We start from the raw sequence: 14,599 nt of genomic DNA, 5'->3' as shown, positions 1-14,599 counted from the left end.
TAATAAATATTGACTTTTGGTTACTATAAAAATGAGTAAACTAAACAAATGTTACATCATCTAATTATTGGATATAAAATTTTAAGTGCCATTTCATATTAATGAATGTTCTAAATTTCTTAATTTGACTGCATCTACAAGCTGCACTAAAATTTTATCTCTGAGTATTTAAATTGTAGAAGTCATAGCTCTGGCAGGATTCCTTGGGCCTCTGCTGTTAAATTGATTGAAATACATTTCAAAGAAAAGCTAAATATTTTTTATACAAATTAGCCAGTACAAATGCACATCGGAAATGGATTTTAGTCACGTGCGTTGTATTTATTATGACTGTGTATTTGATTTTTACAGTCCAGTGAGTAAGCATCTTCTGGAAATTTGTGATCTCTTGGATATCGAGCGTAAGATGACTCTCTACAAGGCCATGTTCTATACCAATGTCAAAGCTGATAGAGATCCCAACTTCATCAAAGCTGACTCACTGAAAATTGAATTGATAGCTGGTGGCCTGAATTGGAAGCAACAAGAATTTATTATAGAGAAGCTGCAGCCAAATTATTACAACGAGGTATGTGAAAATATATACATTAGCATCCTCACCTTCTAAATTAAACAGAGACTAATTAAGAAAAGGGATTTTAAAACATGCCTCTTCTCCTATTTGGAAGAAAAATTCACCAAGGCTCAAACTTTATATCTGTACTCTACCTTTCAGCTTAGATGTCATTTTGATGTGTCTGGAAATGATCGTTCTCTTGATAAAGCAAAGTTTATAGCTTCTGTTTCCTTGCTAGTGTTCCAGGACTCTCTAATGTCTACTGTATAGTATTATGAAGTAAGGATCCTACTTCTTGGTATGAGATGATCACATTCTCATGTCCTATGGACTTGAAGATGGCTACTAAGTCCTATCTTCACACATGTAGAACATGGAGTATAAGAATGTGGCTTGGTCATGCGGAATAACATTTGCAGCCACCACATTTCTGGAACATGACTTTTTGTCTTTTGTATTTGTCTGAACTTAATGATTTGAAGTATATTAATAATAAAATATATTAATAAATTTCACATTCTTCGTCTTTCATACTGAAACTACTTAAACAGATCTGTACCTATTGGAACAGAAATTGAATCATTATTTACGTTGTTTTAAATTATACTATAGACTTTTTTTTTAGCCTAATGTACTAGTTAAGATACTTTTATAATTGTTGTGTGTTTTTTTGTTAACATTATTTCTACAATTAAATTCAATTTGTTTTTCTTTTCAGATTTCTTTCCTCGACTACATCTGTTACATTCCTTTGTTCCTCTCTATGCATGACAACATCATTGATAACCCACTTGACATGAACAACAACAAATATGAACACATGCTGCGTAGACCTTCTGGGTTGCGTAAGTTTAATTGATGCATCATTAGCTTCAAAGAGTTTTATTTACTAACAATCAAGGTCATTTTTCATGTCAGTTTCATCACAAATTATCAGTCATTTGCTTAAAGTTTATCTTGTAGATAAGTGTTTTTAAATCAGATCAACTCTAGAGCTTAGATGACTCAGTTTAATAGATAACAGTTTTATGTTATGTCTAATGGAATTATTTTGTTTGGCAGCTCGCCAGAGAGATAATAACCCATTGGGGAATCCCCTAAGCAGGGACTCCAACTATCAGAACAAACAACTTGCCCGTGACTTACTGGAAGGTAAAATTGACGTCAGTGAAATCAAGGCAGAGAAAAGGGAACTGATAAACAAATATACAACGTGAGTAATTGTAGACACTTTTGATAGAAAAAAAAAAGAATAATCCTACAAACTATTTGTTAAGAAAGCCCCTCAGTATGGTCTACCACTGTCTGATAGCTTACTAGCTCTTTAAAGCAAAGATTAGACTCCTCATTAAGTTGGTCTAGATCAGGGGTAATAGTAATACAAAATTAACTCTGCAATTTCTGTCAATAGGTTGCCAACATTACTTCAAGAAGACAAAGAAATCTCAAATGTTTCTGAAGCTGCCAGGAAAACTTCCAGATGATGGGAATTATTTGTCCACTTCTTCAAATTTTCTTTAAAGAAATTTTCTTTTCTAAATCTACCTACAGCCATTCATAGGTCTATAACACCAGATCATGTATGTCTTTCTTATTTTATTTAAAAAGGAGTAACGTAACTCACTTTCAGTTCCATTGGAACAGGAATTGAAGAAATCAGTATTATTGTGGCCAAAATTTGTATGTTCATTGCTGTATTGAATGTGTATATAGTAATATTCATTTTGTCTAACCTATAATAAATTATGATGTTGTGTGTCTTTTGTAGACCTTGTACTAACATTTGTTCAAAGTTAAATTACATAAAAAATGTTATCCTAAAAAGAATTGCTATTTTGTTACACTTCTTTTTTAAAGATGGACTGTGTTTGGATTCAATCTAAAGTTTCTTGAACTTCACCAATGTTGACATGAATTGAGTGTTTGTTTTACATATTTTAGATATTCCTTCAGATTTGAAGATAAATATCCTAGCCTGGACCTCCTACAGTGAGATGGGGAGGAAAACCGGTAGGGTTGAAACTCGGGACCATCAACATGACAGTCCAGTGTGCACACCACATGACCAGGCAGCTTGGTAACCACTGCTGTAATGTAATTATAGTCTGACACTATTAGCTTAAAGTCACTAAGTACAACTTAAATTCATGAGTGTAGTGAAACATTAAAAAAGGGGATATATTGTTATAGCACCTTTCTACCTGGACAAAAATATTGCATGCACCAGAACATACATCAACACTGGTTGAATCATCATCAGATACCTCCCCAAAGTGCATAGATACAAGTTTGATGGGCTGCTAGTACTTTATGATCCCTCTCTCAACTTGAGACAATGTGAACCTAAGAACTGACAGGAATTACACTTGACACAAATTCGGTTGTACAAATTGTCAGAAGGAAAGTAGTAGTTGGTATCATTTAAGGCTTACACACCTGATTTTATTTCTAAAGCTTTAACACTACATGGCAGAGAGACTTAAACAGGGTGAACACACTCCTGGATGAATTGCCTTACTAGGCTGCGGAACTATATCATGGGAGCATCAGGAGTCAGTTTTCACTTATAAAAGCAGCTTCAAGAAGCTTAAAGCAAACAAGAGGTGTTGGAGGTTTGATATTTGTTAGATGTACGCAAGAAAGTATTTTATATACATAGCTTTTTTCCAGTCACTATTGTAACTACAAGTTATATTAATATACAAATGTAAATAGTACAATATATGTTAACATTACCATTTTATTGCATACACAACATGGTTTATATAAAGAAATGTGTTCCCTGAGAATAGTCAACATAATCATTGTATGAATAAAAAAAATCTTCTAGCACCATAATCACAGCATTGCAATCAATATAAATCACTTTTCAATATTTGTAATGAATCATTCTACAATATTAATTTAACTTATTTATTATACTACATTAAATACAAAACATCAGGCAATAACATTTTTCAATAGAGTCCAATGGTAGTTTTTAAAACAGATCTGAAACTAGAATGTTAGAACAATATCCCAAAACACTTGACACACTACAATCAATCCTAGGCTATGTTCATTGATCCTCTGGAATCAGTTTCTGTAGCTCTGCACAAGAAATATTGCCCCCACTTATGTACACAACTACTTTCTTCCCTGCAATGTTTGGAACTTTCCCAGCCAAGACGGCGGCCAAAGCAGCACAGCCTGAAGGCTCCGCTATTATTCCTCTTTGGAAAAGTAGCCTCATGGTCTGTAAGATCTCTTCATCAGATACTAGCAGTATGTCTTCCACAAACCAACGACAATGTCTGTAGCAGATAGTACCTGAAAGGAAGGATGAACATTCTAAAAATATTCTAAATCAGCTCCTCAAACATGAACACAAGGATTTTGATAATTACGAGCTCCTCTATCTTGGTGTAAAAATCTAGATCTAATTGGGTTTAAATGGACTTTGTTGATGGAATGTTATAACAATGAACTGGGTACATAGTCACAGAGGTGTGACTGGCAACACTATTGCAGACTCCTTGGCGCACCAGGACGGGCAAATTCCACCCACTGAACAGGCTGTAGGTGTGAGTGCTGGGACAAGTCCCAAAAAGCCAGTGGAGTCTTAGAGCGCATGAGGCAACTTGACAGCACTTCCCCGAGGTGGAGGCTGTCCAACAGTGCAGGACAGGCCACTGTCCTGTTGGCTCATATTTCTCAAGGCTATGGCCAAATTTTGATTCACGGTGCCCCCTCTGCGGGGAAGAAGAGAAAACCGTATTTTTAGCAGGGGGAGATCATGCATTATCAACTATCCCAACTATCGTGAATGTACTTTTGACTTAATATAAATATATTAAAATGGTAATAAAAGTTACCTTGCCTTGGTTTTCAACAATCTTATTTAACATAAACAAATATGTTAAGAGCTTTTTTTTATATTTTTAAATATGTTACCTGCATAAGGAGGAGCTAACCCAGAAGCAACAGATTTGACATCTGAAAGAGTGACTGGCCTTCTTTCCTTAAAACTTTCATACATAGTAGGAGCTGGTGACAAAAGAAAATGTTTTAAAAAAAAAAAAAGAAAAAAATGTCAAAAATTCAGTGTCCATTTTTTGTCATGGAAAAAAAGATAGATAAACTTTTTAAAGTAAAATAGGGGTGTTGTTGACTTATTAACTTTTAGTACCAAACTGCTGGTAGACAAGTAAACCGCTGTAGGCGTATTATATTTTAACTTATACAACTTGCAATAACTTGAAAACATTCTTTGTAAATCAAACTAAATAAAAATTTTATATTACAATATAGACAAATTTAACTAAAGATGAAAGACTTAAATAATAATATAAAATGGTATTTTCAAAAAAACTCTAGCTCACTACAAAAACACATTTTTACACACTGGCATCCTTAGCCCACCATATGATAGTGACGTTTATCTTGAACCATTCTACATGACTAACATTAAATTAATGCTCTTTCTACAACTAACATTAAATACTCCCTTTCTATATCACCTAGGAAACAACACTCCATTACAATGGACAAATTACTAGCCAAAATTAAACTTTAAAAATCAACTTCTTAAGAGGACACCATGAATTGAAACTCTATAAAGGTTACTAATCTGAGCAGCACAAAGTAAAGGCGACTGCTCAAGGTCTAATTATCCTAATACAAAAATTTTAAAAGTCCCATTAAGTTTGATCAGCAGGGATGCTGTGAAGCCATTACCAGATGTGTTAGACTCTTACCTCCTTCAGGTTCCACTGCATACACTTTGCAATCTTTACCACCAGATAGAGAGATGCCTGCAGCAACACCTGACACCAGTCCTCCACCACCACAATTAACAACCACAACATCTGGATCTGGAACATCTTCAAGAAGTTCTAGTGCTGAGCTGAATAGAGCAGACAAGAATTCCATAACTTAAAAATAAACAAAGATGAGAGATGGTGAAATAACAGAATAATACAAATACATGCCATAATTCCCTATGTTTCTACTTCTGATTAAGAATAGTATATATGAAATTGTATTGTATAAATCTAAGCTGCAACATTTTTTGAGCTACTAAAGGGCCTGTTATTTGAGTGTGGAAATAATTGGGCATGCAGCATTAAACCAACAAAAATCTTAAACTGGTTGATACACCACATCAGCTAGCTTATAAATAAAAAAAACAAGGGTACTTTTTTCTGTTTGTAGTGATCTTCTATAATGAAAACTTGTAAAGTGTACTGCTTATATACTCTCACATAACACTGATAACACCAAAAGTTGCGATGACATGGAGGCCAATACGAGGAAAGCGCAAACAGGGATGTCCTCGTATTACTTGGCGCCACACCTTCATGGAGGACCTCAGAACAGTGGACACCAGGTGGGAGGAGGCTTCAGACATTGCCAACGACAGATCTTTATGGAGACAGCTTGCCGCCCTATGCGCCGAATGACGCGGGAGGACCTAAGCCTAAGTAAGTAAGATGTGTTACTGAATTAAGTGATGGTAAAAGTAATTTTCTTCATCTTCTTCATTTTTATTTTTATGTTGAAGGGTTGAAAGAGTCTGAGAGGCAGATTTTCTGAAAATCTCCATAACATAGAAACAATTTTCATTGAACAAGGAATGATCATAAATATCCAGTAACCAAACTCTATAAATTACTACAAAAAGCTACATCTAGCAGTGTAGTATAAACATTGCCTTCTATGCCTACAGTTAATAAAAGATTTCAGGCCCTCTTTCTTTCAAAACTTAATTTTAACTATAACATAAAGGGGTAGGAATTATTGAGAAAATCTATCTGGTTCTCAACTACATGTTGAAAATTAAACGTACCTAGAGTAGCCAGCTATGAGGTCAACATCATCAAATGGATGACAGAAAACAAAACCTTCTTCGGCAACAAGTCTGTCTACTTCTGACTGAAGTTCACAGGTCAAGGTCTTTCTAACTTCAACACCCATTTTCTAATTTCATGAAAAGAAATAGATGATGTAGCAAAATATATACTGCTTACTTTTATAAGGAACTAAAAAACTATTACTTCTGTGAATGTATGTGCAAGCATGAAGGGTTGCAGAAAAAGTGAAAAGATTATTAGAAAATACTAATAGGAATAAAATAACTACATAAGTCGCAAATGCTAAAGATTCAAACTTTTAATTCTACTATTTGGACTTTTCAACTATTTCTTTATGAGATCATGTCTTATAAAATATTTCATATTAAGAGAAAGTGGTGTAATTTTAAATTTGCCCTTTGAAAAATATATAAAAAAATTATGAAAAAGTTTCTATAAGAATACCAATAAGTTTTTCACAAAAAAATGAAAATCTAGTAACACAATTTACTTTGATTTTGAAACTAATTCTTCTTTCTTTAAATAATTTATTTGCATAATACTATTTAGTTACATTTCAATTTTTTATGAATTGTTAAAAAAAAAATGTCTTAATAGTTAACCTTACCTCTATGTACTTGACCTTATTCTCTAGAGCTGTATGAGGCATCACACAAATGGCTTTGGTTTTTGAGTGGCGCGAGGCATACGCAAATGATTTGCCATAATTCCCAGCTGACATTGTTACAAGTTTGGCTTGTTTTCCATGTCTTTCCTGAACCTTCCGCATTTGATTCAGAACTCCTCGAATTTTAAATGAACCTAGTTTTTTTTAAAAGATACATAATTTTATTGACCCCTAAAACAAAAAAAAATTTGCTTATAATTTTATCACTAAAACATTTTTAAAAAAAAATAACAATCTATCTGCTACAATTAGATATTTATGGAAGATCAATAAGAATTGACAAAGGCCATATAAAAAAGGTTTTAGCTTCTCTATTTTGAGAGAGAAGAGCTCACCATAGTTGTTTAGATACTTAAAAGTTTTTTTTTATTGCATAAAAGTTGCTATGCAGTAATCAAGAATTTATTCTTTAAGCTTTTAGAGAACACTTTTCATTTCAGTTTTTCTAGAGATATTATTTGTGTCGAAATCATATACAATTTTTAATAATTAGTTAGTCTCTACTGTTTGTGCTTATGTTATGTTATGTTGATGTGTTACTGAATTAAGTGATGGTAAAAGTAATTTTCTTCGTCTTCTTCATTCTTATTTTTGTGTTAAAGGGTTGAGATAAGTAGACCTATATCTGAGATAAACAGCGCAGTGGTCTCCTTATCAGTCAGCTCTCCATACACTTTTTCTTCTACTGAGGGTTTTGGGGTCAATGTCTCCTTCATGCCTTTTGATAGAGTATGCAGCTTGGAAGGACATGGTTGGCATACTCTGGTGATGCTCCGGAAGGGCAAATTTCACAAGTCCAAATTTTATGTAATATATAGTTGTACCTAAATATTTGGTTGTTTATTTGAATCATTTCTTTTGTTTTCTGGACATTCAAAATAAAAAATTATACCCCATTAATAGAAGTTAAATAGACTGTTTTGTGATACAATTTTTCATTAACTTAGAGAAGTTTAATAAAAGCTGCTGCAATATGTATTCATTAGTGTAGAAAGTGCTTAACACTGGGGAAAAAACAAAACTCTTGTGATGCTTCAGTGTTTAATTCTTAGCTAATTCTCCATGAAGTCTTCAAGTTAAACAGCATCAGTATTTTTAAAAATAATTTTAAATTATCTATTCACCAACTACTCTGCCTAATTCAAAGTTTTTTGAAACCCACAATGTAATGATAATGTTGTATAGCAGACTGGTTGTGTGGTGTGTGCTCTGGACTACCATCTCCATGACCCCAGGCACTCTGCCCACTGCTACCCCCAGTTCATTTCACAGGGAAAAAGTGGGAGGGGATGGTAAGATGTAAAATAATCTTCAACTCAGAAGGAACATCAGTAGTTTACAAAAAAGTTATTTCTGTTTCTATATAAAGCACTGTACCTGTTGTTTGCATACTTTCCAGCTTTATATACAGGTCAGTATCCAGTAGGCTGTTTCTCTTCACAGAAGACTTTGTATCATCTGTACTTTCTGTTATATTTGTACTTTGATGTAATTCGGGAAATAAACTTTGGACATGAAGTAATGTTGGTGTGTGCAGGACGTCACGCTGAGCTCGTAAATATTTATAGGTCTCTTGAATTTGTTCTAAAGTTACTATAGCACTGTCTAGGTCCATATTTAACTAAATAATAAAAAAAAAGTAAACTAATAAAGTAATAGTAATTAAACTAAGGTTTTATACCTAACATAAATCATTATAAAATGTCAGCAACTTCTATTAAATGTCATGTAGCAAATATGACAGTAGAGCATTTGGTACAGCATAAAACGCTCACAATTTTTTTGATTAAGAAAAATGTTTGAATTACTTCAAATTTTAAGTGAACACAATTTCCATAATGCAATATTTTGATTGGGAAGCGTGGTCGAGAGGCCAAGTACACTTGAATTTGGCTTGGCTACTTATGGGGGCTCGAGGTTCGAGCAGAGTTGTGTTTACTGAGCGCCTGAAGGCAGAAAGGAAAAACCTTCTCCCAGCTACCCCCTCACCCACTGGTCCACAAAAGAGATTGGACCAAAGCGCTCTGAGCATGCTATAAAAGCATGATAGTGGCGCTATATAAAAGCCATTATTATTATAATTAGCTATGTCTCTAGCAGATGTACACACAAATATTTAAAGCAAAACAAAACCAAAATTTATGACTATGTTATGTCTGATGTTATGTTGTAATAAAATATCAACAGTAGATACTGCACCTTTTCTAGACCAACAGCAATGTTCTCTACCAAGTTATTTAGCTGGTCAAAAGATTTGTTAATTCCAGCACGGACCAGTCCTTCAATACCTGAGACAATCTTTGATGGATGGACCAGACCTTCTATGTCTGAGACGATCTTTAAACGTTCACTACTCCATTTAGTATTGTGCCAGAATTTTAGATTCATTTTTTTTTTATTTACCAGTAGAATTTAATACACAAATATAAAACAATCTAGAAAGATTAATTTGAACTGTCAGCTCACTTTGTCAATTTTTACTGCAATAAATCTTTGTGATCAACAATAAAATGTGTCTAATCAGTACTCCTTCAGATAATTAAAACTTCACTATGTTCCTCTACCAAATCTATAGCTATGAAGTGATATAGTCCTGTGTCAACTCAATAGTCTCAACATAAGACTTTTTCAAGCTAGAAGACACTAATTATAAAGAAAATATTGCAAGCTAAAAAAAGAAACTAACTAGCTTATCTCTTTAGTCAGTGGTCATACTTACACAGTTTCACACACCTAGCATGAACTTTGATATCAGACTAGACTTTGACCCCGGCTTAACACTCAATGTTTTTTTTTTTTCATTTTGATAACACTACACCTTGGATAGGAATGAGAAAAAAGATCTATAAATATAACATTGGAGAGAGTGTTATGTTTGGGTGTACTAAGTGACTGCTTGGCTGGGGAAAGGGAGGCGGGACAAGGGAGACAACTACAAATATCAGTGAGGTAGTTCAAGGAGTGGTCTAACCTGAAGTCACTTTCAATGGAGATTGACATATATATATATAGAAAACTCTTTGTAGCATCAAACTTAAGTTTATTTCTGATAGAATGACATGATGTCTATACACTAAAGTTTCTATAATGTGTTTTTCCATGTCTAAGATAAAACAAAGTTTAATAATTAGCATAGTTTAAAGATCCATGTGGGGCCCCGGTGGCTGAAAGGTAAAGCACTTGGCCTCCAAACCAAAGGGTCTCAATTTTGATTGCTGGAATTTTGAACCTCAGGATATTTAGGATGTCATTGAGCCCACCTAACTAGAATGGGCACCTGACATACGTTAGGGAAGTAAAGACAATTCTTTGTTGTGCTGGCTACATAACACCCAGGTTAACCACTGGCCATAGAAAGAGATGTGCTTTACATCATCTGACACGACATATTCCAAAGTGGTACCTTTACATTACTTCTAAAAATCCATGCAGACATCAGAAATGTATTGATGTTTATTTTTACAAATTAATGATTAAGGGTGACAGTGAATGAGTGGTTGGTTAGTTGGCTGACAAAGGCTATCAGTTTGAAATTAATTTTTACTCAATAAATATCTGCTAACAGTAACAGGTTGTCAAAGAATAAGGTGAACTCTTTTAGCAGCAAATATAACTATAAAGGTCGTGAAGAATTAAAACAAGTGATTTTCATTTCAATTTTTTTCAGACAAAATAATTTTTTCATATAATAACCATATTCAATATTACATAAAATATAAAAGTTTATACATTTTGTCCAATAAAATTTTATTTTTACATATTATTGTTTGTTGTTTTCTTAATATTTTACACACAAAAAAAAGTAGACTGAGAAAAAGTAAATGTTATTGATATATCTAGAGCTAAAGGATGGCTGCCTGGTCGTGAGGTTTGCGCGCTGGACTGTCGTTCGGATTTATCGATGGTCGAGGGTTCAAATCCTGCCCGCTCCCATCACCCGTCGTCCTGCGGGAGTAAACTATCTTCAACTCTGAAGGAACATCCGAAACATGTAAAACATTTTACAAAACAAACATTTTTAAATTAATGCTTTTTATCCTAAACAAATAACTCTTTTCATGACCACAGATGGGCAATGACTTTATATATTTCTGTTTCAAGAATTAAGATTGTGCAATGGAGGAAGAAAAATCCTCAGAAAAATTTAATAATAACAATATTTGCAAAATACCAAATTGCATTACTTCAGGAACAAAAGTCAGATTATTTGCAGACGATTGTATAATATATAGAACAATAAAAACAACACAAGACACTGATATTTTACAAAAAGAGATGAATAACAGAAATGGGAATCAAATTGGAGCATGTCTTTCCACCCAGAAAAATGTCAGTTGTTAAGAGTAACAAAAAAACTATAACAAATTAATTCCACTTATCTTATTCATGGCAAACTAGTAACACAGACTAAAAACGCAAAACACCTAGGTGTTATAATAAATGAAAAACTGTCATAGAATCCACATATTGATGAAACTATAAAAAAAATCAAACAAAGCATTAGGGTTTATTAAAAGAAATTTCTATAAATCAAATAAGAACATAAAACTAAAATGTTATTTAACCTTGGTTAGGCCAATAATAGAATATGCATCCTCTGTTTGGGACCCCTCAACTCAAGAAAACATTAAGAAACTGGAACAGACACAAAATAGAGCAGTAAAATCACTAAATTTAGAAAGCCTTCAAAACAGAAGACTCAAAAGTAAAGTAGCAATTATACATAAAACATTGAACCATAATCTTGAAATACAAAATTTAATAAAATACTCTGAAAGACACAAAAATAAAGGCACATTCCTCGTCCCATATGCTAGGACAAATTTGTACAAATACATTGCCAATGTAGGTTAAAACGAACCCATAAATACTATTACCAGATTCAGTGTCAGCTTTTTTGTTCAAATCTTACAAAATGTTTGTTTTGTTTATTTTTTGACTTCTGTGAACCTCTTTTCCTAGAACCTACACCTATTGATTTAGAATTCTAGGAGAAGAAATTTCTCAAATTGTCAGATTTTTATTTTTCAATATATCTACCAATGCTTGTGAAAATGTCAGACAAGAAAGAGTAGATGTTAACTGTTTTTTTTTCATCATACTAGTAGCTGATATCAATGTTTGTCTCATGTTTTACACATTAAATTTGTAAAAAGTTCAATGAAACATACAAAGGCAGACAAAAAAAAATTTACACATTGCTATAAATTCTTTTTTAATAAATGTCTATTTATTTACATACTTATAACTGTGTTCTTTTATTCATTAGTAGATGACATTACACTTGATGTTCATATCTCTTCAAATCAAAAAGATAAATTACTTGAACAATGTTTGTCACATGTTTTACACATTAAATTTGAAAAAAGTTCAATGAAACATACAAAGGCAGACAAAAACAAATTTACACATTGCTATAAATTCTTTTTTAATAAATTTCTATTTATTTACACACTTATAAAAGTTCTTTAATTAGTAGATAACATTATACTTGATGTTCATATGTCTTCAAATCACAAAGATAAATTACTTGAACATATCAGAGGATTTTCAGTAAAATTGCACAGAAATGCACAAACAAAATATATTTCTTCTCAATTTTTAAGTGAGCATGGAATAGTGTTGTCTAGTATTTAAATTTTTTTTTTTCGACCTATTGCTCGCTCAACATGACAACAGTGTGAGGATACTTTTTTGTTCTCACTTCTTTCATCAATAGGAAATTGAATTTTATCCTTTAAAAAGAAAGGTGTAAAAAGAGATAATTTTCGCTTATGGAATTCTGGTTCCAAAACTGTAAATCCCCTGTCAGCTAAAACAGTATCTTCTTCCTCTAACATATCCAAAATGCCACTTCGTAATGTTATTTCTTTATCAAAAATGCTACCCATCCAAAGGTCAGAAATAAAAGAAAGTGCTCCATTAGGAGCTATTCCTATCAAAGACTTGAGTGTATTGTGGTGTTTATATGTGCTAAAACTTGCTTGCTGTGATATAAAATCCAGTTGTATCAATGATAACTCTGCAAGGCGGAAATTTTTTTTGAAAAGCAGGTGGCATGAAGGCTTTAATTTGTTCTCGGGACGGACAAATATTGACTTAATTAGCTTTGTCATAAAGAATTGTTACCAATTTATTGAAAATGCTATACAAACATGGCCAACAAATTTCTTATTGTCAATGTCTCAATCTAAGCAAAAATAAAAAAAAATTGATTTATCTTTGAGAGACTAGCAACTTTTGTCTTGGATTCAACTGCTTCTTCTAACTGAAAAAAATCAAAAAGTATTATAACATATTCTTTTGAAAACCCTGTAATATATTTTACAGTTGCAGTTTCAAATTTGCAAAAGGAAAATACATGATCTTTTAACAATAACTCAACTTCACTAATATTGTCCTGTAGTTTTTTAATCTTTAAAAAGAGTGCATCTATATGTCTTCTGTGCTTAGCTCTGTTTGCACCTCTCTATCACATGAGAATGGTCCTACTTCTCTTTGTGGTTCTGTGACTGATGCGCTGAAAAAAAATAATTATTTAGGAAATCTGTACTAATAAATCTAAAAAAAATATATAAATAAACATATGCCTATTATAGTTTGCCTATGCCTAAGGCCGGCCCTGCTCAGAGCCATAATTAAAAAGTGTGGAGAGAACCACTGCTTTATAACCATTCATATTTGTTGTTTGGTAAAAAGACTTGTTCAGTCATATATATAATATTTTACTAACTAGTCTATATGTATTATAATAAAACAATAATAAAAGATGTGTATAAAAAAGGTTCAAGACAGAATTTCAATACCTAAAACTGTAGGATGACTTGGCTCTTTTAACTTTGGGCTTCATGAAGGAAAATATTGAGTTAATATAACACCTTTTTTCAGTTATCTGCGATCTGAAAAATAAATATGGTACATGTTTTCACTTTCTAGATATAAAATTTAATGAACTATAACCTCTACTAGACTAATTTTCTATTTCTAGATTTAGAGCACTAGATGTAACCTAAAAGGCTAAATTTATTAGACTATAACTACATCTATATTAATAATAATTTACTAGTAACAGTATCAGTAACAGTACTGTACTAGATCTATAATAATTGTTTAGATTGATGCTCTTTAATCATATTTAATGCCTATGCGGCTGTATTTCGTAGCTTCAAAACCAACTCTCTTAATTTTTGCGTACCAATGCTTGAGAGTTTCTGGATCATTAATCGGGAAGCAATGAAAAGATACATCTTCTTTCATTTTTGTGTCGTTATTAGAGCAACCAAATGCAGCACAATGCCTGCCCATTTTATGAAATCAATGAGGCCATACAATGTCAACACAACAGTCACGTGACTCGGGCGAAATCCGGAACTACCTCATTGTTGTCAGATGGATTTAATTGGTTACTCTAGATGTAGATTTACTATGGTTTAGACAAGATTATCTCTTCATGTCATTTAGACTGTCGTCTAGTCTAGAGTAGTCTAAGTCTAAGGTAATAGTTTAGATGCTGTCACGTAAACT

At 32.7% G+C, this 14,599-nt stretch overlaps 2 protein-coding genes across 6 annotated transcripts in view; one reads left to right on the top strand and one right to left on the bottom strand.

The window, feature by feature from the left end:
- Positions 1-2,383, top strand: part of LOC106061672 (uncharacterized) — a 52,871-nt gene extending 50,488 nt beyond the window's left edge. For both annotated transcript variants that reach the window (XM_056026555.1, XM_056026557.1), the window contains 4 exons: positions 352-568; positions 1,275-1,401; positions 1,619-1,769; positions 1,968-2,383. In XM_056026555.1, coding sequence (XP_055882530.1) covers positions 352-568; positions 1,275-1,401; positions 1,619-1,769; positions 1,968-2,040 — 568 coding nt within the window. In that variant the 3' untranslated portion in view covers positions 2,041-2,383. The remainder of the gene's footprint in view (positions 1-351; positions 569-1,274; positions 1,402-1,618; positions 1,770-1,967) is intronic.
- An 895-nt stretch (positions 2,384-3,278) lies between these two features.
- On the bottom strand, positions 3,279-14,464 carry LOC106061673 (uncharacterized). 4 transcript variants are annotated; one of them, XM_056026562.1, is made up of 10 exons: positions 14,271-14,464; positions 13,882-13,974; positions 13,461-13,595; positions 9,795-9,893; positions 8,453-8,696; positions 7,016-7,209; positions 6,384-6,514; positions 5,293-5,441; positions 4,490-4,582; positions 3,279-3,865 (listed from the first exon to the last, which is right to left on the bottom strand). In XM_056026562.1, exons 5-10 carry the CDS (start codon positions 8,688-8,690, stop codon positions 3,615-3,617), a joined length of 1,056 nt encoding a protein of 351 aa, XP_055882537.1. In that variant the 5' UTR covers positions 8,691-8,696; positions 9,795-9,893; positions 13,461-13,595; positions 13,882-13,974; positions 14,271-14,464; the 3' UTR covers positions 3,279-3,614. The 4 variants fall into 4 exon arrangements, with proteins under 4 accessions (XP_055882537.1, XP_055882536.1, XP_055882535.1 ...); XM_056026561.1 differs by having other exon boundaries at positions 9,795-13,595; XM_056026560.1 differs by lacking the exons at positions 9,795-9,893; positions 13,461-13,595; positions 13,882-13,974; positions 14,271-14,464 and adding an exon at positions 9,275-9,762.
- Positions 14,465-14,599: the final 135 nt, after the last annotated feature.

Source organism: Biomphalaria glabrata, chromosome 4 (genome assembly GCF_947242115.1).
Source record: "Biomphalaria glabrata chromosome 4, xgBioGlab47.1, whole genome shotgun sequence".
In the NCBI taxonomy this organism is placed as follows: Eukaryota; Metazoa; Mollusca; class Gastropoda; family Planorbidae; genus Biomphalaria; species Biomphalaria glabrata.
Note: the sequence above shows the minus strand (reverse complement) of the source record. Positions and strands in the feature narration are given on the sequence as shown.